This window comes from Osmerus eperlanus, chromosome 21 (assembly GCF_963692335.1).
Source record: "Osmerus eperlanus chromosome 21, fOsmEpe2.1, whole genome shotgun sequence".
NCBI classification, from domain to species: domain Eukaryota; kingdom Metazoa; phylum Chordata; class Actinopteri; order Osmeriformes; family Osmeridae; genus Osmerus; species Osmerus eperlanus.
Genome location: NC_085038.1, coordinates 11,585,865 through 11,611,916, shown reverse-complemented (window position 1 = coordinate 11,611,916; position 26,052 = coordinate 11,585,865). Strand labels below are relative to the sequence as shown.

Genomic DNA, 26,052 nt, shown 5'->3' with positions numbered 1-26,052 from the left:
ATACAGGTTTTTTGTTTTTATGGCATTTAATGTATAATATAATAATTGTAGCTATAATATAATACTATTATAATATCACTGTGTTTAATCGCGATTCAGTTCCACTTTAAGGTACAAATGCTGTTACACCGTTTTTACTTAGGCTATCTACATTTTCGTCAAATTCCTGACGAATGTGTCGAGAGCTAACCGGTCGATAACAGGATACGCTAAACTTGAATGTAGTAGCTTTCATCTAGCAATGAAAGCTAGGACAGCATCTCCTTACCTGTCAGGTAGACTACTGCACCCGGTTCCCATCGTGCTAGGCTAGGCCTACTCTGTAGATCAAGCAGGTTGTAGATGGGTAGGGATCTTAGTGATATCAGCAACCAGCACCCTGGTCAAATCCTGTCTTGTGCTTTAGGTCTTCTTTAATCCATGTTCCACCGATGAATCGTCTATCAGAAAGTCAAATCGAGTTTCAAAACGATACTGATCTCCGACGCTGAATTTACAGAATTTATAGACTTGAGAGCCATTATGACGTCATAGAACACGTCGATCCAGACTGGTGAATCGGGACAGGCTTGTTGCTAAACAACCTTTATGACATCATAGTAAATGAGCTTGTTTTGACGGAACAGGACGAGCGTGTGGTGTGTACCTGCTGGCTGAATACACTGGGGATATAACTACAGCCTACATATATTACATATACCTTGATACTAACTGATGGTTGGATGGATGGACAATTAAACACTGTAGATTTCTCCCTTTACAGTGTTTTTCCATTGCTTTGGCGCATTTCACAAAACAGAAATGACATTCTCAAAACAACACGTGCAAACCTCCAAACCACTGGGCACTTGTTCACAACAGATTCAGATTCGAATTTCTCATTCCTTGAATCAAATTGCAATTGTATTAGCACATCCTTGATGTGGCAAGTGCAATTGCCTACAGTTGGAACAAATTTCAAATGATTTAGCACATCTTTGCAAATGGTTAAGTACAATTGCCTTCAGTTAGGCCAATTACAAATTGAATATATCTTGCTGGTCTAAACTGACTGTTGTTTCTCAGTCAAGTGGTTATTCTCTGCAAAACATATTGGCATAATTTCCTTGTGTACATCATCACCTGCACAATAGTTCACTCCACTGTCAAAATCTTTCAGGCACATAATACCATGAAAAACATCATGGTATATACTGTAATATGGATCTCTTGGATCATCTGCTTACAGTCATTGTCAGGTGCAACTAGAACTTTACTAAACAAGGGGACACATTCAATCACCAATCACATACTAAGTTTAGTTAGCTGACAGGAGCTATCCAGGAGTATAAATGCTTCCATCAAATATATAGAGCTTGTCCCAGGCCAGCTCAGGGGCAACATCACCATGTGTGCTGCCATATCAGAGAATGGTGTAGTCACCCACATTCCAGTCTTGGCCCATACACTCTAGACATTTTTAAAAGACAGCTTAAAACCTACCTTTTTACCGAAGCATTTAAGTAATTTTATCTGAAAAGGGTTTTCCTAATTTTATTAGTTATATTATTGTAGAATCTTGGTGTAGTAAATTTGGGTCATTATTTGACTTGCTAATTTTACTTTGTCTAGGTCAGAGTTGGCGAACTCTGATAGCGTACAAGAACTCTGGTCGCGTGAAGTATTTAAACCAATATGTAAAACAATCTGTATTCTTGATCTGAAGCAAAGGATCTGTTAACAGAGAATACGGCCCATACTCTTGACCTGGGGAAAGGATCTGTTAACAGAGTGTATGGTTTTATATATACAGACCAGGGGTGAACCAAATGTATGTGTGTTACTTGTAATCCTACTTTTATTAGTTATTTTATTGTAGAATCTTGGTTTTGTAAATTTGGGTCATTATTTGACTTGCTATTTTTACTTTGTCTAGGTCAGAGTTGGCGAACTCTGATAGCGTACAAGAACTCTGGTCGCGTGAAGTATTTAAACAAATATGTAAAACAATCTGTATTCTTGATCTGAGGCAAAGGATCTGTTAACAGAGAATACGGCCCATACTCTTGTCCTGGGAAAAGGATCTGTTAACAGAGTGTATGGTTTTATATATACAGACCTTGGGTGAACCAAATGTATATGTTACTTTTAAGATGCATGTTTAAAGTTGTTTTCTCTCTTGAACAGAGATCTTATGGAGCTTTTTATTTTTGTTTGAATTGTTTATCACTTGTATTATTGTTTTTATTGATTTTATGTAAAGCACCTTGAGCTACAATTCTTGTATGAAATGTGCTATATAAATAAAGTCTTACTTACATACAATACCCAGAAGCTCCTGGTGTTCTTGGACCGCCTGCACTCCGATCTTATCCCTCTACGTGAGAGGGGTTTGGTAGGGCCTCACTTGCTTACATTTGTCATTGTGTGGGACAATGTAAGCTTCCACCATGGCCCACTCATCAGGGTTCACTGCCCATCCAAGAATGCTGATGGTGCTCTTATCACCTTACTCCCCATTCCTCAATCGTATCGAGGAGTTTTTTTCTGCATGGAGGTGGAGGGTCTATGAGCATCGGGCTCAAAACCAGAGGTCCCTGCTCCAGGCAATGGATGCTGCTTGTGATGATGTCACAGCAGATCAGTGTAGGGGATGGTTGCGGCATGCACAACAATTCTTCCCCTGTTGCATCGCAAGGGAGAACATCAGATGTGATGTCGATGAAATCTGTGGCCAGACAGACAGGAGCGCGAGGATGAGCAGGAGAGTGAGGACGACAACTAGTGAAACTCCAGCGTTGCTTTACTTTCTTACTGTATGTGTTGTTAGTGTAGGTTATACATAATGTTAGTTTTGATGTGCTTATTGTATGGCAATTACAATAACAATTTCCATGGCAGTGTCAGTGCAATATGTGATGTGAAACCTTGTAGGCTACTCTTGAGTTCATCTTTTTTCAACAATGACATAGCCCCAAAAACATTGTGGGTAGCCAAAACATGAAACATACATTGTGAAAAGCAAATACTGTAAGTACCAATGGGAAGAAACATAAGAGCATGTAGTTACAGTAAACAAGTTACAATTACAACATGAACCTCACAAGTGCAAGAGTTTACCTGTAGGAAAGCAAGCAACAGTAATATAATTCACAGTGAGTACAAGAAGTTACAGTAAATCAGTTACAACTAACCAACAAGAGCAACAAGTCCCTCAATAAGAGTCATTGTTTCCCTGGAGGAAACTAACATCTGGTCCAGCAAATCATTCCTGAGTACCGTTGTACTCCCGGAACAAGTGCGTCTTTAGCCTTTTCTTGAAGATGGAGAGACAGTCAGTATCTCTGATAGAGGTGGGGAGGTGATTCCACCATTGGGGGGCCAGACAGGAGAAGAGCTTGGGTTGGGAGCAGGCGCTATTGAGAGGTGGGACCACCAGACGGTTGTCAGAAGTAAGTAAGTAAGACTTTATTTATATAGCACATTTCATACAAGAATTGCAGCTCAAGGTGCTTCACATAAAACCAACAAAAACAATAATACAAGTGATGAAAGTAATAGATCTAAAACATATAACAAACCAGACAAGCCGCACTCTATCTGCGGTCTCTCGAATCCGTCTTAGACCCGAGCTGCCACTTGCACTTTTCTATTTCGTGCTTGGCAATGTTTTGGTAGACTTTTGTGTATATTAATTTATGTTAATAGGTTATGATAAACATCCAGCCTTCACAGAGCTGAGCTTTGATGGAAAGCTTTGGAACCATAGAGAGTTGAATAGATGAACGGAATGTAAAATGAGGTCATGAACAAGAACTTTTGTGAACTGCAATCGTAAGGCACTGTTGCCATGGAGATTGCAGGTAACATTTCGGGAACCGGGGTAAACACTCTGATGACACTGTCATTTTGGCACCCAACTCTCCGAGGGAGACACCATGCTAACTCTCATCTATCAACTATAAAATATGGTATTAATTATCCTCGCTCTCCAGGTATGTTCATGTTTTATTTGCATTTTAAATAACTGACAACGTTCTAATTGAGAGCAAAAACACAGCCTATCAACATTTTGAAAACAGTACTGTCACTATAGTAAGAAAGCATTTTTATTGAAATCTTCCTGAAAAACAGCTGTGTTATTTGATCTTCTCAGCTATTGGCTGTGGTCAGCCTTCCTGCAGTCTGTCTCTACCACACCGCCCAAGGGGGAAAGACAAGTCTTCTCTCAAACGGCCTCTCTCAAAATCCTCATGAGGAATCCTCCTCAGACGAGTCTGGCCACATCACATCCGAGACAAAGACTCTCCCAGTGAGGAAGACAGTGGTGGTCCCGCTGAGAAGATGACCGAAAGGAAAACACATTCCAGCTTCTGGGGGAAGAGGTCAGCCAATGAGAATGTGGTTCTTAGCTCCTCCCGCATGTCTAGACTGACTTTCAAAGACGGAGACGGGCAGAAACGTGATGGCCAGTGACGTAGAATGGCTGTGATGGCCGTCTGACAATCACTACTACTATGTACTGCTCAACAGGCCTTGATAATCAAATGTCTGGCTGCCAAGGCTGACTCAGGCAAGGCTGTCTGGGTTCAGGTGTGTGTTTGTCCGTGTGTGTGGGTGTGTTTGTCCGTCCGTCCGTGTGTGTGTGTGCCTGTGCGTGTCTGTCCGTGTGTGTGTGTGTGTATGTCCGTCTGTGTGTGTGCGTGTGTGTGTATGTCTGTCTGTGTGTGTGTGTGTGCGTTTGTATGTCCGTCTGTGTGTGTGCGTGTCCGTATGTGTGTGTGGGTCTGTGCGTGTGTCACTTTCCCATCACCACGGCCCAGTCACAGTCAGACACAGGGAATTCCTAGTTACGCCACATGACAAGACGATGCACCTCTTATCTGCTGTGTGGATGACCTCTCCATTACAGCAGGTTATTAGTCTCAGCGTGGAGATAAAACACACACATATGCATTGCCACTCACGCACACACATCAATTCACTCTAACAAACTTACAGAACCTTACTGAATGGTAGCAGCTCAAATTGACTGGATTCGAATACTCGCCTTTTTAGTTTTTCATAGCGCAAAGCTGGTACCTAGAACCTGGTACCTTTTTTGGAACCCCTCCGTTGAGGTTTCAAGGGAGCTGAAGTTGGTCAGAGAGAATCGCGACATGGGACATACTGCACAGACCCGCCATTTTTAAACAGCCAAGCTACTATTAGGCTATAGCATGTAATAGCGACCGCTGTCTATAATAGCGGCTGCATTTTTTTTTGCCACTGGAATACTAGATTAGAGGTCAACCCGCAAAACACAGTTGTCAGAAGATCCTGTGGTTGTGGATGCAGCCAGAGTGGCATGTGTTGAAGACAACGTTTTGCGGCGGCGTTATGACCAGTTACATAAAATGTGTAGCCTATACGCAGTGGAAAACAAATCTAGCGAGTAGAGTAAAGTTGAGCTGGTATCATGCAGTGGAAAACCACAACAAATGCCTTCCAGACAGACATTCTGCCCTACATTAGTACTGGCTCCTATGCTATGTTTATATAACTTAGTACCCTCCTAATAATTCTGAACCAGCCTGCGACTTTGTTTTATGCAGTCCAGACAACAGGCTACAGCTGAAATACACAAACACACACGTTAATTTCACCCACAGCCGGCCAGCCAATCAGAGACACAACCAGCCAGCCAAATAGACAGAGACACAGTCAGACATTGATTGACAGATAGGCCGAGGCAGACAGACAGGTGTGGTGTCTCACCTTGTCCAGGCAGGACATCTCGGTGGTAAAGACAGAGGCTGTATCAGAGGCAGCTGCTCCTCTAGCACCGCCTCCAGCATCCTCCGGTCTTGTGCAGTAAGCCCCACCCCTCCGGGGCCCTCAAAAGGCATTATGTAGGCATCGTAGCTCTTTCCATCTGAGTAAAGAGGGTGAGGTACACACGTGGACTACCTTCCAGGGTCCCCCCAGCTCAGGGGTGGTACTGGAGAGCTAGAACTAGGTGTGTGAAAACCAGACTATTCAAAAACACAAGGCTTGGTGACAACCTGTCCAGGCACGTTTCAGACCACTTCATGTCAGCTCCCCCCCCCCTTCCACACAAACAAACACACACACACATATACACACACCTGAGGTCCTTCCATGGAAACCCAGCCTGTCCCGTACAAACTGAACAATGTTCACCCTCAGGGTCACATATATGACTATCGACATGACGACCACAACCACCAAGAGCACTGGTAGACCAACGACCAGGATATACGAGGGTGGGGGGGCTATGGGAACACTAAGGACAGGCACCATGGAAACAGTCTGTTAGACAGGTTCACAAGTTATCCATTTACTTAGTTGGTTACAGTAAAAAGTCCTTATTTGAATTAGTGTCATTACCAGAGAATGTTTTATTCTGGAAGAACTGTGAAGGTAGATCTTTATAACACAAGTAGAACACGATAGAACAGTAATTTAGGTTGCTAGTGAAGATTAATGTCTGGGTTAAAAAAATCAATCAGTTCATTGAATAATCAGTCAATTTACTAGACAATTACTGTAGCTAGATTGTTAGTTTTTTGGTTCGTTTTCTAATGAGCCAGTTTGTTGGTTAGTTATGGAATGAGTCTGTTACTTAGTTAGGTGTACCCTTGAGTATCAGGCTGATCGATGCTAGGTCCATGCCGCTGGTGGTGGTGAGAATACAGGTGTAGTTGAAGACCAGGGCCTCCTCAGACACCTCCCTGATGGTCAAGGTTGCCGAACCATTCTGCCTGAGGGAGGTGGAGGGTGTCACAGTTTTACTATCAAGGGCCTGCTAAATGTGTGTTCAGAGAACCTGTGTGTGTGTTTCTGTGTGTCTGCATGGGTCTGTGTGCGAGGGAGTGCCTGTCTGTAAGCTCACTCCTTGTAGAAGACAGGGAGCATCTCATTCTCGTCCAGAAAGGTCATTGTCGTGTTCATTGTCTTCATCCAATACACCTCACTATCCAAGTCCTTGTATATGCTACTATTACAGACAGTCTCTGTATGGGAGCCTGGAGATAAAACACACACATATGCATTGCCACTCACGCACACACATCAATTCACTCTAACAAACTTACAGAACCTTACTGAATGGTAGCAGCTCAAATCGACTGGATTCGAATACTCTGGTACTTTTTTTGGAACCCCTCTGTTGAGGTTTCAAGGGAACTGAAGCAATAACAAAAGGTGACGTGAAAACACTGTTTTCACTGATTGGTCAGAGAGAATCGCGACATGGGACATACTGCACAGACCCGCCATTTTTAAACAGCCAAGCTACTATTAGGCTATAGCATGTAATAGCGACTGCAATTTTCTTTTGCCACTGGACTACTCGATTAGAGGTAAACCCGCAAAACGCAGTTGTCAATTGAGGAGGTGTGGAAGATCCTGTGGTTGTGGATGCAGCCAGAGTGGCATGTGTTGAAGACAACGTTTTGCAGCGTCGTTATGACCAGTTACATAAAATGTGTAGCCTACTATACGCAGTGGAAAACAAATCTAGCGAGTAGAGTCAAGTTGAGCTGGTATCATGCAGTGGAAAACCACAACAAATGTCTTCCAGACAGACATTCTGTAGCCTATGCAAGAGAAACATACCAAGGGTCACTTCTATGACTTCACCATTTCGTGGAGTGAGGATCTTTGGCTGCATGTTCCCTGTAAACACACACACACACACACACTCATAAACACACACATCCACCAACAGACGCACACACAAATAGTTTTGGTCTGGTCTGGGAGTTCCCACATACAGTACTCCACAAAACTGCCCAGGAACATGACAGTAGATGAGTAAAAGTGTAAGTGGGTGTTCCCAGTGGGGTTCTCCCAAACATGAACCCAAACCCAGGGGGATTCTCTCAGTGCTCGGTGACCAGAAACAACCGGCTGAAACACAATCAGGGTAAGCACTGAAGATGATGGAAAGAGGCATTCAATTAAACAGAGAAAACTCCAGTCCCTCCAACTGTAGCCTACCTGAGACTTCTAGGAAGAGCAGAAGGAGGAGGAGGTAAAAGGAGTCCATTCTCAATCTCCTCTTCAATTGAAAATAAACTGGTGCCCGCAAGGATTACCTTGTGGTGTGCTCAGAGAGATCTCACCAAGTAGCCTAGAAATGTTTCTACAACATCGGAATGTTTTTTCTGGACATTACACTGTCAACACTGTATGGGGAACAAAGTTAACGATAACGTTGGATTCACATGACGATGTCATTTTGTGTAACAGCCAATTGAGGCGTGATAGGCAGCGCTAATTAAGTATGAATCTTTTATTCTTTTTTGATGTTGATGTTAACTCTGTGTACACAGTTAAATAATAAGTAGGCTAAAATATAGTTAAATTGTAGATTAATGGTGGGCAGCAATGACATTTCCAAATAAATTAAGCATTTTTTTTACATTAGTATTTAGCCTACATAAAAAGTGGAAGTTATGCTCTTACAGTTAGGCTATTGAATATAATGAACAATATATAATTAATTAATAGCTATAGGGTTGGTCACTAATTAGAATAAGTAGGCAATACAATAATATAGACATGTAGAGGCTAAATTAGTATAAATTATGTGAATTGATGTAAAAATACAAACCTTGTAAAAAGTAGGCCTACTTAAAAAGTCACAACAACGTTGGAATGCCACTATTAAGGTATTACTCAAACATCCAGTTTGAGTTCTCTGTCTTTAGTGTTGTCTTGAAGACATAGACTACATAGGCAATACTGACAGGTTCGGTGTTAACAAAAAGAGAAGTAGAATGTCGATGGATCTCTGCTGACTTCCGTGTCACATTGGTTGGTGGTGGGTGACACTCTGGTACCATCTTGTGTTGCTAATAAGCACACATTGCTACTCCAACTTCTATCGACAATTTTGTGACCTGAATGTACAGGACAGAAAGAATGGAAACAGATATTTTACTGTTAAGAAAACTGTATTTTTGTTGTGCTCGAGTTCAGTTCCAAACTATACATTGTAGCCAATTAGGGCTTGGTGTCTGGCTGAGATATTACAATTTAACTTGGGCCTACACTCAAAATGTTTGGGGCTGCAGCCCCAGAAAAAATGGCTAGTGACGCCTATAGGTGTATGTATAAAAAATAATCCTAAATGTAGGCTTGTTTTGTGCTCATCGTGTAATGGAGGAAACAGGGAAAAGGGCATTTTCTTATGACAGTTAGCTAACTAGCTCCTTGTGTATTATGGAAAGAATGCTAAGCAGTTAGGTTTAATGGCTTTGACCAAGCTTGTTTTGTCCTCATACAAGGCAGCACATGAACTACACAGTGTAGGACTAGGAAACGAGAGAGCACGTGCCCCAATATAAATCTGCTGTGCCCCAGTAAAATAAAAAAAAATTGAGTTTTAAAAATTTACTTTATTAGTCAGTGCATTAATTTAAATTGATAATCCCGGAAAAAATAAACGCAGTATCCCAATCAACGCTCGTAAAAGTGTTTAACCGAAAACACAAAGCGATGCAGAATTCCATGTCCGCGCGCTCTTCTGAGCTTGCCAAATAGCCACTGCAGCACGCACACAGAAGTCCAGGTGTCGGACTCGGCACAGAAGTCAGAATTGAAGTAGGCTAAGAAAACATTACAAAACTAATGATAGTTTCTAAATGATAGGCCTACCGGTCATGACTAAACATGACTAAAACATAAAAACAATATTACACGAAGCTTCATGATGAAGCTCCACAAAAACAGTATTAAATATTGATGTCCCTGCCAAAGCTTATATCAAACTTGCGTCCCTGAACTGTTGTACAGTGGGTTAAGCAAGTGGAGTTTCTATAGCCTAGTAGTGCATTGTGCGCAGCAAGCTTGAAAGAAAAAAAAGGGATATGAATAGGGGCTGTGCCCCAGTAGAGTTTTATGTCTAACAACGCCTCTGGGACAGAGGGTTGAACATGTGATCTAAATGAAATGAAATTATACCAACAAATATTGTGGTGTCATTATAAACAATATCAAACTGTAAAAATTCGACCAGCTGCCGAAACGGCCGCTTCGAAAGGAAAAAGGCTGCGCTTCCAGGCGCATCGTAGCTAATCGCGGGTCTTCGCAGCCAGTGTGTCCCAGGCTTGAGATGCGGTCTCGCACCTAAGAGCTGAGCTCAATGCACATATGACAGGTCGAAACACAAAATGTAGCCCGTCTTTCGATTTTTTCAAAATTGCATAGATGACGTATTACCACACAATCAAGCTATACAGGAAGTGTCGATGTTGTTCCGATATGCTGAAAAAAGACAAATGTTCAATAGACAGTTATATTCGAAACTAGTTCGACAACACCAACAACTGAATATGTATAATATATTTTACTGGAAGAAGCACCATTAAAACTTTTATATAGATTCATTACATGCACGTCGGCCAAAGGGGTGTTCATGACTCTGTGGGGCGTCAATGAAAGTGAAACAATCTGTGCATAGGGAGCGGTCTGTTACAAACGTAAACTAAAACGGATACTAAATCTAATGTTACTATAGGCCTACTAATCAGAGCATTTAAGACTCATTAGATGAAAGTTATTTGAATATAGGACGTTTCCTTTCATTCATTAAGCAGGTAATATTTTTGTTGTAGGCTATTTATTTGTGTTTCAATCCAAGAGATCGAAAGCGATTTAGTTAGTGGCGACGCGTTACAATTATGATATGGAATGTTGAAGTTTTTCGCTGTATTTTAAATGTAATTTTGTTATTTGACTTGAAGTGGTTACATGTCATGACGGGTAAGTTGTGACTAAAACTGTTTCCATCCTGCTGGTTAATTCTATCAACCAAATCTTTTTCGAGACCAGACAGGCCAAGATAAAGGAAGGGTGTCGGCCTTATGTTGGACAACAAAGTGCTCAGATTAGAGGCTTTTAGTGTGCATACTTAACATTTTCCATTGTCTGATAATGGAATATGGTTCATTGTGTGCAGTTTATAACGTTTATTGAAAAGTCTGTGCATTATTTGTAGGTGACATGTAGGTCGTGCTGGTGTCAAACGGTTGAAGCAGCATCCAGGATTGGAGAACAGGAGGGGAGAGAAACCCCCAGAGCAGCATGGAGGAAGCAACAGGTTCTCCTCAGGAGGAGGCGATCTCTCAGTTAAAGAGGTGAGACTGAGAGGGTGTAGTGGAGGGTTACCATCAGCCTGGTCAGCAACTAGACTACAAAAGGGGAGGGAGGAGGGATAGATCTCAGTGGTTAGATCAATAGACTGTTGGAAATCCTCTGTTTTAGTTCTCCCCTGCTTTACGTTGCTTTGGATAGAAAGAGTCTGTTACATGAATACATTATTATTATACGTGCAATCATGAGTCCAACGTAATTGATCAGACTTAGTTGTCAATCAGTGATTGGTAACTTCAAAACAGATTTTCATGACCAGGAAATACAGGAACAGAACTGGATCGAGGAAATCCAACATTGCATTTAGTTATCATGTCATGGAGCGACAGGAAGAGTCTGAAACAAGTCTTCAGAAGAACCATGTCTCTGAACTGTTTATCTTTATGACAGGGTGTATGTGGAGGAAGCAGAGTTACCATCAGCCAGCAACATGCCTAGAAATAAGGAACATCAACTCATGGAGTACAGGTAAACTACCAGCTAAAGCTATTATATAAGTGACTAGACCTGTAGAAGCATGTCTCTGTTTATCTAACGGTTTATCTTCATACATGTTAGGGTGTCTTTGGAGGAGGCAGAGTTACCATCAGCCAGAGAGGAAGATCGGTCCAGACATGGGGGAGATCGCACCATGGAGCCCAGGTGCAGTCCATCTACAGATTGAATTGAATGAACTCTGTGTTTGAATGTGACTGTAGAATGAACCACTAATGCTGATGAACTGTTGTAGGGTGGAGGAGGAGAGACCGGTGTCACCAAGTTATCTGTCAATGAAGAGTGATCAGTCGATGGATGTACCCATTCATTTTAAAATGGGAGATACAACTCAAGAAGGGTTAGTAAAAAATAATTGAATAAATCACAGGTTATTGATTTAAATGTTGATCTTAATGTTGATTTATCTGTTTGATTTATTTGTTGTCACCAGTACTCAGATCTGCAAAGTTCATCCCGCCAGATCAGAATCACCAACTCCCAGTTATTCAGCCATGAGTGACTCTTCAGTGGAACGCTCTATCAACTTCAATGATGGAGGATTACCAAAGATGTGAGATACAAAACAATTTGATTTATGTAAAAGTGTTTGACTTTAAAACTGTAAAACGTTTTAACTATTATTAAACTCTTAACTATTATATTATATTAAACATGGTTAAATGTACATTGAAATGAATATTACATTGAATTATATTTTTGTCTGATTTTGCGATATATAATTAATCATTAAAGCAATGTTCTTCACAACCTCCCTACTAACAGTAAACCAGAAGACATTCTCTGTGACCTCTGCTTTGATGTTTTGGAAATTGAGAAGAGAGCTGTTAAGACCTGTCAGACCTGCAATAGCTCATTCTGTGAGAAGCACATCAGGAAGCACTACACTGATGCACGGTTTCAGACACACCAGTTAGTGGATGTGCCAGGGGGACTGGAACACTGCCAGGATCATCTCAAGCCCCTTGAGGTGTTCTGCTTGACTGACCAGAGGTTCATCTGCAGTCAATGTTCAGTGACAAAGCACAAAGGACATGACATTCATCATCAGACACAACAAGCTGGAGCAAAGGTAGCCGTTTATGCTGTTTATGCTTTATAAGGAAATATAGATAACAGTATACAATACTAAAATCTTCAATGCATAATAAACAATTATTATTCAAACTTTTTTATTGATTTCAAATTCTGTTCATGTAGCGATCTGCTGGAGTGGGAGCCCAGAGACCACGTTGCGTTAATGGTAGATGTCTGGCCTCTAAAGACTCCTTCCCAATTCCCAAGTGTATTTTCATTCACTTTCATCACTTTAAGGATTAGTTAGGAAGTCATCCAAATCCTATATTTGTTTTCTTGTTTCCATAGCAATGCTGCCCCCTCCTGGTGAGATCAGCTTCTTGTCAGTAAAGCCAGACTCTGTGACTCTGAGCTGGGGACCTCCTGAGGGTCTGGAGGGACGAAGGAAGTTCAGAGTGACCTGGGAGGGTGATGGAGAAAAGAACAGCTTTTCAGTAACAGACTTTTACAGAGTGGTAATAACCGGACTCCAACCTGGTCAGAAGTATGAGTTCACTGTGGCCACTGAGGGGGACCATGGCAACCACAGTAACCTTGTCTCAAAATCTACATACACAGGTAGGATCCATTGAGTGTATCTTTGAGTTTGTGTGTTTAAACAATTGTTTGTACCTTGTGTAGCTTTAAAAAAAAATACATTTCTTTCAGTGGTCCCGCCTCCCAAGAACATAAAGGTTGACCGGTTTGGACCATATTCCTTCAAAGTTTGCTGGTCCAGATCTCCAGGAATGGACCATGTTACACAGGGTTTCCTCGTATGCTACACCGGTGAAGGAGAAGAGCCTGTAGCGATACATGCTAAAGACTGCTGCACAACACTGACTGACCTGCAACCTGGTACTCAGTACATTGTCAAAGTCTGTACTGTGTTGTACAATAATGAAGAGAGTGAACCTGTCAACACAACTATCTGCACTAGTAAGATCATTTGTGAACACATTTGTTAAAGCAGGGTATCCACAGTAAATGGCCGGGTTTCCCAGATTCGTTAAGAAGCTCTTAAGCGCTAAGAGCTTCTTAGGAGCGTTCTAAGAGCGCTGTGAAAGAAGGACGTGTTTCCCAGAGTCGTTCTTAGCTTAAGAAGATCTTTCACTAAGAAGGAAATGTAAGATCAGCCTGACCCACTCTTAACAGCCTTCTTAGCGACCAAACGCTCACTGCAGCTGCATCAGGGAAAGTTATATCTGACACTCAAAGGAATACTAAAACCATGCGTGATGATAAATGTGCGCCCACAGTTGCAGAACAAGAAAAATAATAGCATAAGAAGAAAAATAAAGATATAAAAATAAATAATTGCCCATGTGTTCCTGTAGCACATAAATAAAATGAATCATCATTACTATCACTCATTACGTTTTCGTGGATGGCACACTGATCCCAATCCACAATCCCTCCCTGGTGGATCCGTGCTGGATTGGGAGGAAACATTACGCTGCCTTCAACATAGGGTGCCACCCCCCTACTCCCAACATTAAACCCACTACCATCACACAACCCATACCAACTATCATGTAGGCTATAGGGCTTGAAAGCTAGGAAATGACGCAAAATGATCCACAGAACACATGGTTGAAAAGGAAAAGAAGTTTATTTAAAAAAAAGAAGAGAAACAGGGTGTTGTGTGTGATTTATGCGCTGATAAAGTGGTGGGTGATCGATTTGCCTGGCATCGATTGACTTAGTTTCAGCACCACGGCGGTGGGCAGCTCCCTCTAAGAGCTTCTTAAGAAGCTTCTTTGGCGGGATCTTAAGAAGGCAGTTAAGAACGCGTCTGGGAAACACCCCTATCTTAGCGCTCCTTCTTAGCCGAACCCTTCTTAAGAGCCTTCTTAAGTCCTTAAGAACGATCGAATCTGGGAAACCCGGCCAATGTTGTTCCACTTCTGATATTGCATTTCTTTTGTCAGGTGTTCCTGCTCCAGGCAAGTTGACAGTTGTCTCAGTGGGCACCACATCAGCCACTGTGAGCTGGGAACATCCAGATGGAATGGAACAGACCCAACTCCAGTACCAGGTTTCCTGGCAGAGTCCAGGAACTAGAGACAACAGCGATAACAAAACCATTGAAATTGGCTGCTCCACCAAACTGAATGGCCTGCAACCTGCAACACAGTATACTGTCAGTGTCTCAACTATGTTTAAAACTGGAGAAAAAAGTGAACCAGTTCACACAACTTTTAACACTGGTAAGAAATATTCCTTTTACAAATAAAATTCAATTCATACTTGGAAGGAGGCTCTCCAGAGAAGAAAGCAAAATGTAAAATAATAAAAATATAATGATCAGATCAGTATTAAAATAATGAAGGACCCAGGGACAAATAAGTGACCTGCATTAGAAAAAGGTAGGCTATAAGAGATTTTACAATAGGCAGCAACAAATTAAGAAAATAAAGAAAAATAATAAGAAAAATATTCCTCTTAAACCTAAAAGCAACAATATCTTACTCCTCATCAAAAATCTCAACATAACTTACCCCCTAGTAGGTGACTTAGTGCTTATATGAGCCGTGCGAGAGTCCAACTAAAGTTGTTCAGTCATTGACCCTGCTTGCTTACACGTCAGCTGTTACTTTCCATCTACTAAGTATCTGGGTGTATCTGGGTCTATCTAAGGTCAGTTATGGCCTCTTTCCATGTCTCCTGATTACTTGGGTCGTAACCTTTGGTCAGTGACAGTTCATCTAAGGTACACATTCAGTCCTTAGTCTGTGATAGTTCATCTAAGGTAAGTCAGACAGTTAATCATTCAGTTTCATACAGTTTTCGGCCACGACATTAGCATCATGAACCAAAGTACATAAAGAAGTTTATGATCATAACACATTTTGTTTGTTCATCTGTGAAGAAGTAAAAATCTAACTGTAGGCTGTAAACAAACTACACCCTGGCTGCATGACTTCAATGTCACCTCCACTGAGTTTAGAACTTCTGATTTCATGTGTATGCCTCTTCTACAAAACAGTAGGTATAAAGTTTAAGGTTGCTTTTCTAAAATCTGCTCATGGCATTAACCTGTATAATGCCAATAAGTTGATTTTACTAATTCAACCTTAATCACATATGAGCTTTGTATTACTGTGTGCTGTAATAGCAGCAGACTGAAAAAGAGCCTATTTTTTGGGGGGTTCTGAACCTCCCAACAGCAAACACGATAGAAGAGGGTAATGCCACTTGGCACATGTGGCTTTGTGTATCTATACTAGTGTTGCAATGACACTTGTGATTAGTTATACAACCCCAATTAGCTAAAACTTGGGACGCTGTGCAAAATGTAAATACAAACAGAATCCAATGACGCTGCATCCTCTGGACTAAAGAGGAGAGGCAAGGCAAGTTTATTTGTATAGCACATTTCAACAACAAGGCAATTCAAAGCTTCAATGCTTCACATAAAACCATTAAAAGCATAAAAACGATTTAAAAACAATGAAGAACATTCAAGACATAAGACATTAAAAACAGTCAAAGAAGGACCATCCGGCTTGTTATCAGCACTCAGTTCAAAAGCCTACATTTCTGATGGTATGGGGGTGCATTAGTGCTTTTAGAATGGTCAGCTTGCACATCTAGAAAGGCAACATAAATGCTGAAAGGTATATACAGGTTTTAGAGCAACATTTGCTTGCATCTAGGCAAAAAAAAATTCAGGGAAGGCCTTGCATATTTTAGGAAGACAATGTTAAACCACATCCTGCATCTGTTACAACTGCATGGCTTCGTAATAGAAGAATCTGGGGGCTGAACTGGCCTGCCTGCAGTCCAGACCTTTCACCAGTTAAAAACATTTGGTGGATCATGAAACGAATAATATGACAAAGAAGACCCAGGACCGTTGAGCAGCAAGAACCCTGTATCAGACACAAAAGGGACAACATTCCTCTCCCACAACTCCAGCAACTGGTCTCGGCTGCGTTCCCCGAAAGCGTCATAAGCCTAAGTTGATTGGAGAATCCATCGTAGGACGAATCTTAGTTTTACGGGCCGTTCCCAAAGACATCGTAGCTAAAGTGTCTCTTGAAAATTCGTAACTCTTGAAAGCGGATAGTTTAGCCTACTCCTTACGAGCATATTTGGGAAACGCACGTAAGAAATATTGATGGTTTCGTTTTTTGCTCGATCGTTGCTACGATCCATCGTTATCGGGAAACGCAGCCCTCCTCAGTTCCCAGACAGATACAGACTGTTGTTAAAAGAAGAGGGGATTCTACACAGTGGTGAACATGGCTTTGTCCCAACTTTTTCGAGACGTGTTGCTGCCATGAAATTCAAAATTACCTTATTTTTTCCTTAAAATGATACATTTAATCAGTTTAAACATTTGAAATGTTTAATGTTCTATTGTGAATAACATAATGGGTTTATGAGATTTGTAAATCATTGTTTTCTGTTTTGTATTTTATTTTACACAACGTCCCAACTTTTTTGGAATTGAGGTTGCATTTCCAGTTTTACTTAGAGCCCCAAATCCCTTATTGTATTTATGTGTCTGCATACTTCTATGTGTTTGTTTTTCAGATATTGAGCCACCAAGGTGCATAACAGTTAACTCATCGACAACAACCTCAGTATCTCTGAGCTGGCAACCCCCTGATGACATGGAGGAGAAGCAAAGGTACAGAGTTGAGTGGAAATCTGGTGGACATTACGACCACCATATTGTTCATGAGTCATCCTATAACATAACTAACCTCAAGCCTGGCAGAGCGTATGCCATTAAAGTTGCAACTGTTGGAGACAATGAGAAACTGAGCAAGTTTGTTGAAACGACATCAAACACAGGTGAGTAGAAATTATGTCTGACGTTCACCTTCTGTCTGTTAGGCCTTACAGTAGATCTTATAAACCTATCACACCAGGGGCATTGATATGCAAGGGCAGGGAGATTGCACTGATACACTGTGCTGGATGCATTTTTTTTATATGTAGATGTTTTTTTTTGTGGTTTACATTTAAAAACAGTAATACACATACCCACGTCTTCTCAGGTTGAATACACTTTGTTACACAATGTTACATTCACTAACGTTGACTATTCTGACATTCATTGACCGTTTTAGGGTTGAACAATCCTAATAATAATAATACATGAAATTAATACGTAATTAATGTCATTAATACATGCAATTTCAAGAAAAGTGCAGTTAAAATAGTGTGCTGGCAAACCATTTGTGGTTGTCGTTGGTATTCCCTTACCTCACCACATAAATGTTATTAATGTTATTCATAATATACATGATGTTAACTTTTCTAGAACCAACCCCTCCTGAAAACCTGCATCTGAAGAAAGTTAAAAACACATCTGTCACATTGTGTTGGGACACTCCAGTCAACATGGAGGATCTGTCATATTCATTCAAGTATTCCTGCAATAGAGAAAACATCGAACACATAACTAAAAACAACAGTGCTGTTTTATCTGATCTGGAGCCAGGAACATCATACACCTTTAAGGTGGCCACTGTGCTAGAAAATGGCTGCACAAGCTTAACCCTTGTGTTATCTTCGGGTCATTCTGACCCATCAGTCATTGTGACCCACCGTCGTATTGCGACAGATTTACCGCATACAAAGACAAAGTGAAGCATTTTCTTTTAACCGTTGGGCTGTCTCAGACCCCCCACATTGCAAAGGTTAAAAGAAAATTATTTTAATTTGTTTTTGTATTGGGTAAAATTGGGTAAACACAACGATGGTTCGTTATGAACCTTTGGGTCATGTGACCCGAAGGCAGCACGAGGGTTAAGGGAAACTATTGATCATAGCACAAGTAAGTCAACTACTGCACTACTTTAGTTTAACTTGATAGCCACTCTGGTTGAAGGTGTATATTGTATTGTGAATGGTATTTACTGTTAGTTTTTTACTAGATATTACTTTTCCTAATTTCTAATTGCAGACAAAAGTTTCAAGTGTCTATTGGACAACTTGGGACTAGGACATTGTTGGACAAACAAACTGACCGTAGAGATGGTAAGACAGATAGATGAGAATTCTATGTCTGAAAAAGCTGACCTTCCATCACAACTACAATTATTTTTAAAGAGGTTGCTGATGGTGAACATTAAAGCAATGAATCTAAAACAAGATGCTTATCAACACTCGTTACCCGACCACAAGCCATCAAGTGATGAAGAGATGCCTGATGGCTTAAAGGACATTAACCCTCTTGATGTCATAACTGCTCTGTTTTTGTGCTCAGATGGTATCTTGCAACAAGAGCTCAGTCTTAAATTATCCCTGTGTCAGTTTGCTGTTCCTCTGCTGCTGCCCAACCCTGAAACACAGCAATGCACTCTGATGCTGTGGGCCATGAGGGACATTGTTAAGCAATTTATACCTCACCCTCCTGGTGACTCAAAAGAGTATGTGGAGAAAAGTATTGTAGAGACTGAGCTCCCAATGGTGTCTTTTGTTAGATTCGGAGATAGCAGCTTGTCAAAGTCTAAGGTTTTAAATGATCTCAGTAATTCCCAACAGACCCACAACACATTTGTTCACCGTAACATGAGAGCTGGGAACATCCCAAAGACGATATCTGATGGTTTAGTAGAAATAAGTTGGTACCTGCCAAGTGGAATCCCGAACATTGACGTCTTCCCTGAACCTGTGGCTGTAGCTAATCTTCGTGGAGATATTGAGGACTTTCCAACCCAGTTCAAGTTCCTCTGTGAAACATCAGCTGCAATGTTTGTGTTTTGTGATGATCTGGATGTCAAATGTATTCCAGACCTTAGTCAACTGAAACTGCAACTCTTCATTGTCTGTGACTTTCAATCTGGTTTAAAAAAAGAAGCTGCAGAGTTCCAGAAATACAACGTTGAGATTATAGAAAAGAGAAAAAATATGAATGAAGCAGAACTTGTGGATAAGATTTGTTCTGAAGTGAAAAAGGTCTTGAAATCAGACCACCTCAAAATTAAAGTGGAGAGTATGGTGGATGTTGCATCTCAGTTGTCTATCCCAGTGGATGAAAAATGCAGTCCTTGTGACACAGCAAAGGATAGAGCAGCCAGAGTAACAGAGAACATCAAACTACCTTTACAAGGGACAACTTGGAAGGAACTCACTAGACTGGAAAAAGAACAATGCATACTTAAATTAGCAGGAGATGAAAAACATGAAAGCGATAAGACTGAACAAAGGAGGGAACAGGTGACAATTGGCATGAGTGACAGCGTCAAATGGTTCATTGAGGGTTTGAAAAGTCCAGAAGATGAACGATCTTATTTCCTCAAGTGGATGAAGATCATCCTGGACAACATATCAAGAGCAAAACATTCTAAACTTATGAAGAGAGACCAAAGACAGGCATTTCCTGAGGGTCACCCTGACACCAACATGAAGGAACTTGTTGACAGATCCTTGGGAACAGAACACTTCCTGAGAGAAGTTGGTCAGCTGTATGAAGCATCTATGTGTGTTCCTGAAACCACTGACCTTAAACATCAACTTCAAGAACTGCCAACAATCTGTGCTGAGTTAATGTTGGCTGGCTTTCCATTGGAACTCATGGATGGGGATGTGTCTAACATCCCAATGAGGTGGGTAACCGATGTCCTGAAAGAACTTGACTCTCTCATCCAACTCAATAACAAGATTCGAGTAGTTACAATTCTAGGGTCCCAAAGCTCAGGGAAGTCCACTCTCCTCAACACCATGTTTGGAGTTCAGTTTGCTGTCAGCAGTGGAAGATGCACCCGAGGTGCCTTCATGCAGCTCATCAAGGTCAAACATGAGTTCAGAGATGTGATCAAATGTGACTTCCTAATGATCATCGATACAGAGGGTTTGAAGGCTGCACAGTTGTTAGACTTAACTGACAACTATAAACACGATAATGAGCTGGCCACGTTTGTGGTAGGACTGAGTGACATATCCATTGTGAACATTGCTATGGAAAACCACTCAGATGTGAGAGATCTCCTGCAGATTGTAGCTCATGCCTTCCTCAGGATGTCTCAGAAAGAATCAGGGAAGAAGCCCAGTTGTCTGTTTGTGCACCAGAATGTGCCAGATATCTCTGCTCCTCACAAAAACCGTAGGGATCAGAAGCTCCTTTTAGAACAGCTCAATGAAATGACAAGCGTTGCAAGCAGGATGGAACATTTGGGTAAAGACTTGGTATTCACTGACATCATCAACTACAGAGCAGAGGACACCTGCTACCTGCCAGGTCTGTGGTATGGAAGTCCACCCATGGCTCCAGTCAATCAAGGCTATAGTGAAGGTGTGGCCAAAGTCAAGAGCTATTTAATCCAAACATTTTCTAATAAAACCGAAGCAGCAGAAACATTGCTGGATTTCAGCAAGTCTGTGAAAGATTTATGGGATGCAGTAAAGTGTGAGAACTTCCTCTTTAACTTTCGCAACAGCCTGGTGGCTGAAGCATACAGCAAGCTTAGTGCAGAGTTTAGCAGTTGGGAATGGGACTTCCAAAAGCCGATTTCCATTTGGCTGTTGGAGGCAGAAACTAGAGTGGCAAACTATGGTTTGATTGACTCTCAAGAAGAGAATCTCCTTGACAAATTTGCAGAAGAGTTAAGAACTGAAGCTAACCTTCAACTTAAGAGACATGGAAATATTTTTGTCAACAAAGTGGCTGAATACTACAAAACAGGTGCAAATTTGCAACTGGTTGAGAAGTACAAGAATGAATTCCACATTGATACAGAAAGCAGAAAGAGGAGGATGGCCAAGACAGTGGAGAGAAGATTAGAAGTTGCTGTGGATGTGAGAAAATGCACATTTGGAGTAGACAGAATTACAAAAAACAATAAAACTATTATGGAGAAAAATGTTTCTGAACTTGTTAAGTGTTGTCGAGGTAAACAGAAAATGACCGTAGAGCAAATCAAACAAGAATTTGAAAAGATGTGGACTGAAACTTCAGAACAGCTCTCATTTAAAGGTCATGAGACTCAAAATGTTCCAGCACTGATCACCACTGATCTTCATGTTAACTTGACAAGGGAAGGTCCCAAAGTCCAGGAGATGCTAAATAAATCAAAGCCTTTAGAGAACTGTGGGAAAGATGCATTTAAAGTGAACAGGGCACACATAATTAAGAAGCTATTCAATAAGAATTTTTCAAAGAGCACTTTTGAGACTGAAAAGGTTCAAGACATGGCCAATGACACCATAAACCAGTGTCTGACATTTGTAGCAGGAAAGGTGAAAGAAAAAACTGACTACCACCCAGCTCACACCATGGAACTACTGGAATTAATTGAAAATAACCTGAAAAAACACTGTGAGTTGGACATAAGTCCTAAGATTGCTGCAGCTCTGAAAATACACATCTGTGGGCATGCAGCGAGGGAATTCCAGAGCATGCATGAAGCTTTCATCAAAGACAAAGACCCAGAAAGAAACTTTTTGGCGTTGAAGCCCCAGTACTGTAATGACTTCAAAGGCCTTTACTACCAGAAAGAAACGAGGAAAGAGTACAAAAGAAAGGCCAAAGAATTCACAGATGAATCTCTTAAACCAGCAGTCATGGAGTATATCCAGAAATCTCCCAATCTGGACATTAATGGCATAATAAAAGAAATTGTTGAATTCAGAACAATAAGACATTTTCAGTTGTTCATGCTTAAAGAGCTATCGTCATCTGAGTTCAACAGGTTCCAGGAGTATATTAAGAACTATAATGAAAGCGCACAGAATTTGATCCAGCAAATATTGGAAACAAGATGTAGAAGTAATAAAATTGAAATTGTGAGGACAATTTGCAGAGAAATACAGGCTGCTGTTGTGCAATTAGAGGGAACTCACATTTCCAATGGAGGAGACATAAAAGAGTTCTTTGTTGGTTTACGCTCAAAACTGAATGAGAGGCTTGTCATCTCTGACAATACAACAGGATTGGTTGTAAATAATTTCAGGGCCAGTGAATTTTCCAATGTGTTGACAGAATTAATTGGAAAAATGGAAAAAGACCTTCTCCTAAAGGAGAAATCTGTACCTTGCGGCCCTCTGAAGCAACAGCAGAAAAAGCTGTTAGGCTGTCAGAGATTCTGTCCACGGTGCAATGTCCCCTGTGATAAAGAGGGGGAGAGTCACTGGTGGCACACTGCTTTGACTCATCGACCACTTGCATTTGGGAAGGAAGAAAAGTCTGGGAAACTTACCTTTCAGATGTGCTCACATACAGACAGTTCCTGGTTTACTATTTGGAAGAGTTATTTCAAAAGAGAGGTCCAGCCGTATGACACCCCAATCACAGCCACACCCTACTGGAAGTTTATCTTTGCAAAGCACAATGAAAAGTATGCAGAGATACACAAATGCTCACCAGGTAAAATACCAGAAGCTTGGAAAGCAATCACAAGAGAGGAGGCTGTACAGAGCTTAAAAATATGAAAATCAATATCAACTTCAATCAATCGACTTTGTTTCACCAAGATCAATGGCTCCAAGTGACTTTAGAGTAAATCTGATTGGAATATGAAATATTGAATTATTTGTGATGTATTGTATTCTTGTACTCTAACGATGTACTGTTATATTGTAGTTTATGTTGTTGTTGCACAATACCTGATATATTAGTATCGTTGCACAGTGCCTGATACAAATAGACTGTTTCCTAACTTCGTGTAATGACAACGTGAAAGTGTACAAAGGTGACTTGGGCTTAAGATGAACTACATTTAGTCATTTAGCAGACGCTCTTATCCAGAGCTGGACAAATATGGCCCTTTAACCTGTACATATATTGTTAGAGGACAAATGGACAACATGTTTTAGTTATGTTTGATACATTCACACAGCTTATGAGTTTTTGAGATAAATCTTTTCTGTTACTAATATCTCCACAAGTAATTCAAATGTTTTTATTTGTTGACTGAGGATTATAAGGCCCTAATGTTTTTTTGTTGAATTAAAATGACAATGTTATTGTTCAATGATGTAGATTATGTCGTATTTTACATATGGTTACATATGGTTATAGATAAACATACAGTTTATCTGTCTGATTTATATAAAGATTGTTTTCGAGGATAAATACACTTTACTAAACATTGTAAATGGTAACATTATCTACTGATTGCTTTATGGATATTACAATCAATACAAACAATCAAATCATGTGTAAAATGATTTGGGCTCAAATAAAAAAGTGTGTTGAAAGACACCGTGGAGTTTGTTACTTCATACAGTATTAAAATGTAATTCTTATTAAACACCATAGAACAGACAAGTGTGAGTTTACACACTACAGCATCCATGATGCAGTCATACTTTAGCAGTACTGTTTTACATATTTATATTTAGTTTATACATTGTTTATTATGTACCAGACTTTTATCCAAAGCTACGTACTAATAGTGATAGTTTCATATAGAAAGTACAGTAGAATATTAAGGATCAGGGGCCGGTTGCACAAAACACCTTAAGTTAAGATTTTCCTCAGTCAAGTCAGAGTTAAGGTTTCCTTAAAACATAATCGGTTGCACAAAGCACCCTTATGTCTTCTCCTTAAGGTTTCCTTAAATGTTCCCTTAATTAAGGTTTTCTCCTTATCTTGGTCGTTAACTTAAGGATTCCCTTAAAGTTCGTTAAAGCGTTGCACGAAAGACCTTAGCAAACAAAGTAAGGAAGAAAACTTCAGGTACCACTGACTTATTCTTTACCGCAACATGGCTGAGTTTATGGAGATACATTAACCCATCCCACACCTATAGCACTCTGTTAGGCTACTGTGCTGCAGTCTAAACATGAAGGCTATTTATGCGTCGGCTACCGCTGTAAATAAAGTAGCTTGCCTAGACTCACGCCGGTAAATGCAGTGTAACTGTTGATCTAATTTTGATCTACCTAAGAAGTAGCCTAAGCTAGCTCTCACTTAAACGTTACTGTGTAGCAACAAGACCTACAAGTAAAGTTGATATCGCCAGTCTTATTGGACTCCCTCCTGAAATTGGTTCTCTTTTTTGGACATAACAGTCGAGTTAGGCCTATCATATAGCTAGCTTATATTTTTTATTTCTTGAATTGACCGCTTCACCAAACTTCTTGAGTTCATTTTTGATGCAATTTCGTCCTCCATTCTGTGTTTTTTGTTTGCAGTTATTTGTGGATCAAATTTACGTTTTAGTACCCAGCTAACACAGGACATTGCAGCGTTATTTTTGGTCCCGTGGACAACGTTGCCGCGACGGCGTACCTTGGTCGGCTGGATACGTTATTTTTGGTCCCGTGGACAACGTTGCCGCAACGTCGTACCTTGGTCGGCTGGATACGTTATTTTTGGTCCCGTGGGTTACGTTGCCGTTGCGTCGCTCTTTGGTCGTAGGCAGGGGCGGACGGGGGGAAAAAAGTGGCCCGGGAGATACTGTCAGACCGGCCCACTCAATACACAGCGCGCGGCCCACTCGGTACACGGCGCGTTGCCCACTCAATGCTTAACTCTTGGCTAGTATCAGATGATTATACTTATAACTACAAAGCCTTAAGGAATGAATGTCAGCAGAGAAAGACCACACAATAAAGAGAGGGAGTCAGGTGGCTGAGCGGTGAGGGAATCGGGCTAGTAATCTGAAGGTTGCCAGTTCGATTCCTGGCCGAGTCAAATGACGTTGTGTCCTTGGGCAAGGCACTTCACCCTACTTGCCTCAGGGGGAATGTCCCTGTACTTACTGTAAATCGCTCTGGATAAGAGCGTCTGCTAAATGACTAAATGTAATTGTAAAGAAACTGGAATCAGAGGGTAGAATTAGTATGAACAATATATAAGAAATGAACAGAACAGAACATACGATGGGGTGTGAGTATCAGTAGTGTTGCATGCTGGGTGTGTCATTGTTTGTTTGTGTGTGTAGGGTGTTGAAGGTGCATAACAAAACAATAATTTACGTAACAGAACCTAAACTAACTCTCGCCCAGGTGCATTAAGGTCAAATGGTAATAAAAAACATTATTATATGGCAACGACAGTGGGTAGTCATGCCAGCCGCGTATTGACCTCCTCGCCGGTCTGCGGTCTGATACGGATTCTTATTGCCCTGCTCTGACATCATCTTCAAAATGAGCGATATCGAGGAGTCAGCTAAGTTTTACTATCCAGACGATACTGAAGACATCCACAGTGATGAAGAAATTGTTAACTTTCTAAAAGAGTTGTTATTTGTGTTGGAATTAAAGCCATTTTAGCAGAACCGTGTTGTCCGCTTTCTATCAAAAGTAATTGGTTGCTAGGCAACACCTGAAACACACCGTGAGAAGACTTGAGAGCTAGCTACAATTAGCCTACCATTTATTTTCATTTACAAAATGACAAGAGCTAAAAATGCCATATAATAAACAACTTACTAACCTCGACCGTTCGGTCAT

At 40.8% G+C, this 26,052-nt stretch overlaps 2 protein-coding genes across 2 annotated transcripts; one reads left to right on the top strand and one right to left on the bottom strand.

Moving 5' to 3' along the window:
• Positions 1-4,230: 4,230 nt before the first annotated feature.
• LOC134007895 (interleukin-1 receptor type 1-like) lies at positions 4,231-7,048 on the bottom strand. Its single transcript, XM_062447613.1, has 5 exons — positions 6,875-7,048; positions 6,619-6,743; positions 6,108-6,254; positions 5,737-5,893; positions 4,231-4,315 (listed from the first exon to the last, which is right to left on the bottom strand). Exons 1-5 carry the CDS (start codon positions 6,940-6,942, stop codon positions 4,231-4,233), a joined length of 582 nt encoding a protein of 193 aa, XP_062303597.1. The 5' UTR covers positions 6,943-7,048.
• A 3,395-nt stretch (positions 7,049-10,443) lies between these two features.
• LOC134007894 (interferon-induced very large GTPase 1-like) lies at positions 10,444-23,875 on the top strand. The gene is made up of 15 exons (XM_062447612.1): positions 10,444-10,586; positions 10,988-11,126; positions 11,533-11,610; positions 11,701-11,784; positions 11,873-11,977; positions 12,071-12,190; positions 12,403-12,709; positions 12,838-12,880; positions 13,003-13,272; positions 13,363-13,632; positions 14,625-14,903; positions 17,236-17,499; positions 17,972-18,276; positions 18,442-18,487; positions 18,617-23,875. The coding sequence occupies exons 2-15, from the start codon at positions 11,074-11,076 to the stop codon at positions 23,080-23,082; spliced, it is 6,690 nt and encodes a 2,229-aa protein (XP_062303596.1). The 5' UTR covers positions 10,444-10,586; positions 10,988-11,073; the 3' UTR covers positions 23,083-23,875.
• The last annotated feature ends 2,177 nt before the right edge of the window (positions 23,876-26,052 follow it).

What these genes read in the sequence shown, in the direction of transcription:
- LOC134007895 (XM_062447613.1), bottom strand. Translation starts at nt 6,942, where the DNA reads ATGAAGACAATGAACACGACAATGACCTTTCTGGACGAGAATGAGATG. An exon ending in CTCCCTGTCTTCTACAAGGA is followed by an intron (nt 6,744 to 6,874) that starts GTGAGCTTACAG and finishes CACCTCCCTCAG; the next exon opens with GCAGAATGGTTCGGCAACCT. An exon ending in GATCAGCCTGATACTCAAGG is followed by an intron (nt 6,255 to 6,618) that starts GTACACCTAACT and finishes GTGTTCCCATAG; the next exon opens with CCCCCCCACCCTCGTATATC.
- LOC134007894 (XM_062447612.1), top strand. Translation starts at nt 11,074, where the DNA reads ATGGAGGAAGCAACAGGTTCTCCTCAGGAGGAGGCGATCTCTCAGTTA. An exon ending in GATGGAGGATTACCAAAGAT is followed by an intron (nt 12,191 to 12,402) that starts GTGAGATACAAA and finishes CCCTACTAACAG; the next exon opens with TAAACCAGAAGACATTCTCT. An exon ending in AACTATTGATCATAGCACAA is followed by an intron (nt 18,488 to 18,616) that starts GTAAGTCAACTA and finishes TTCTAATTGCAG; the next exon opens with ACAAAAGTTTCAAGTGTCTA.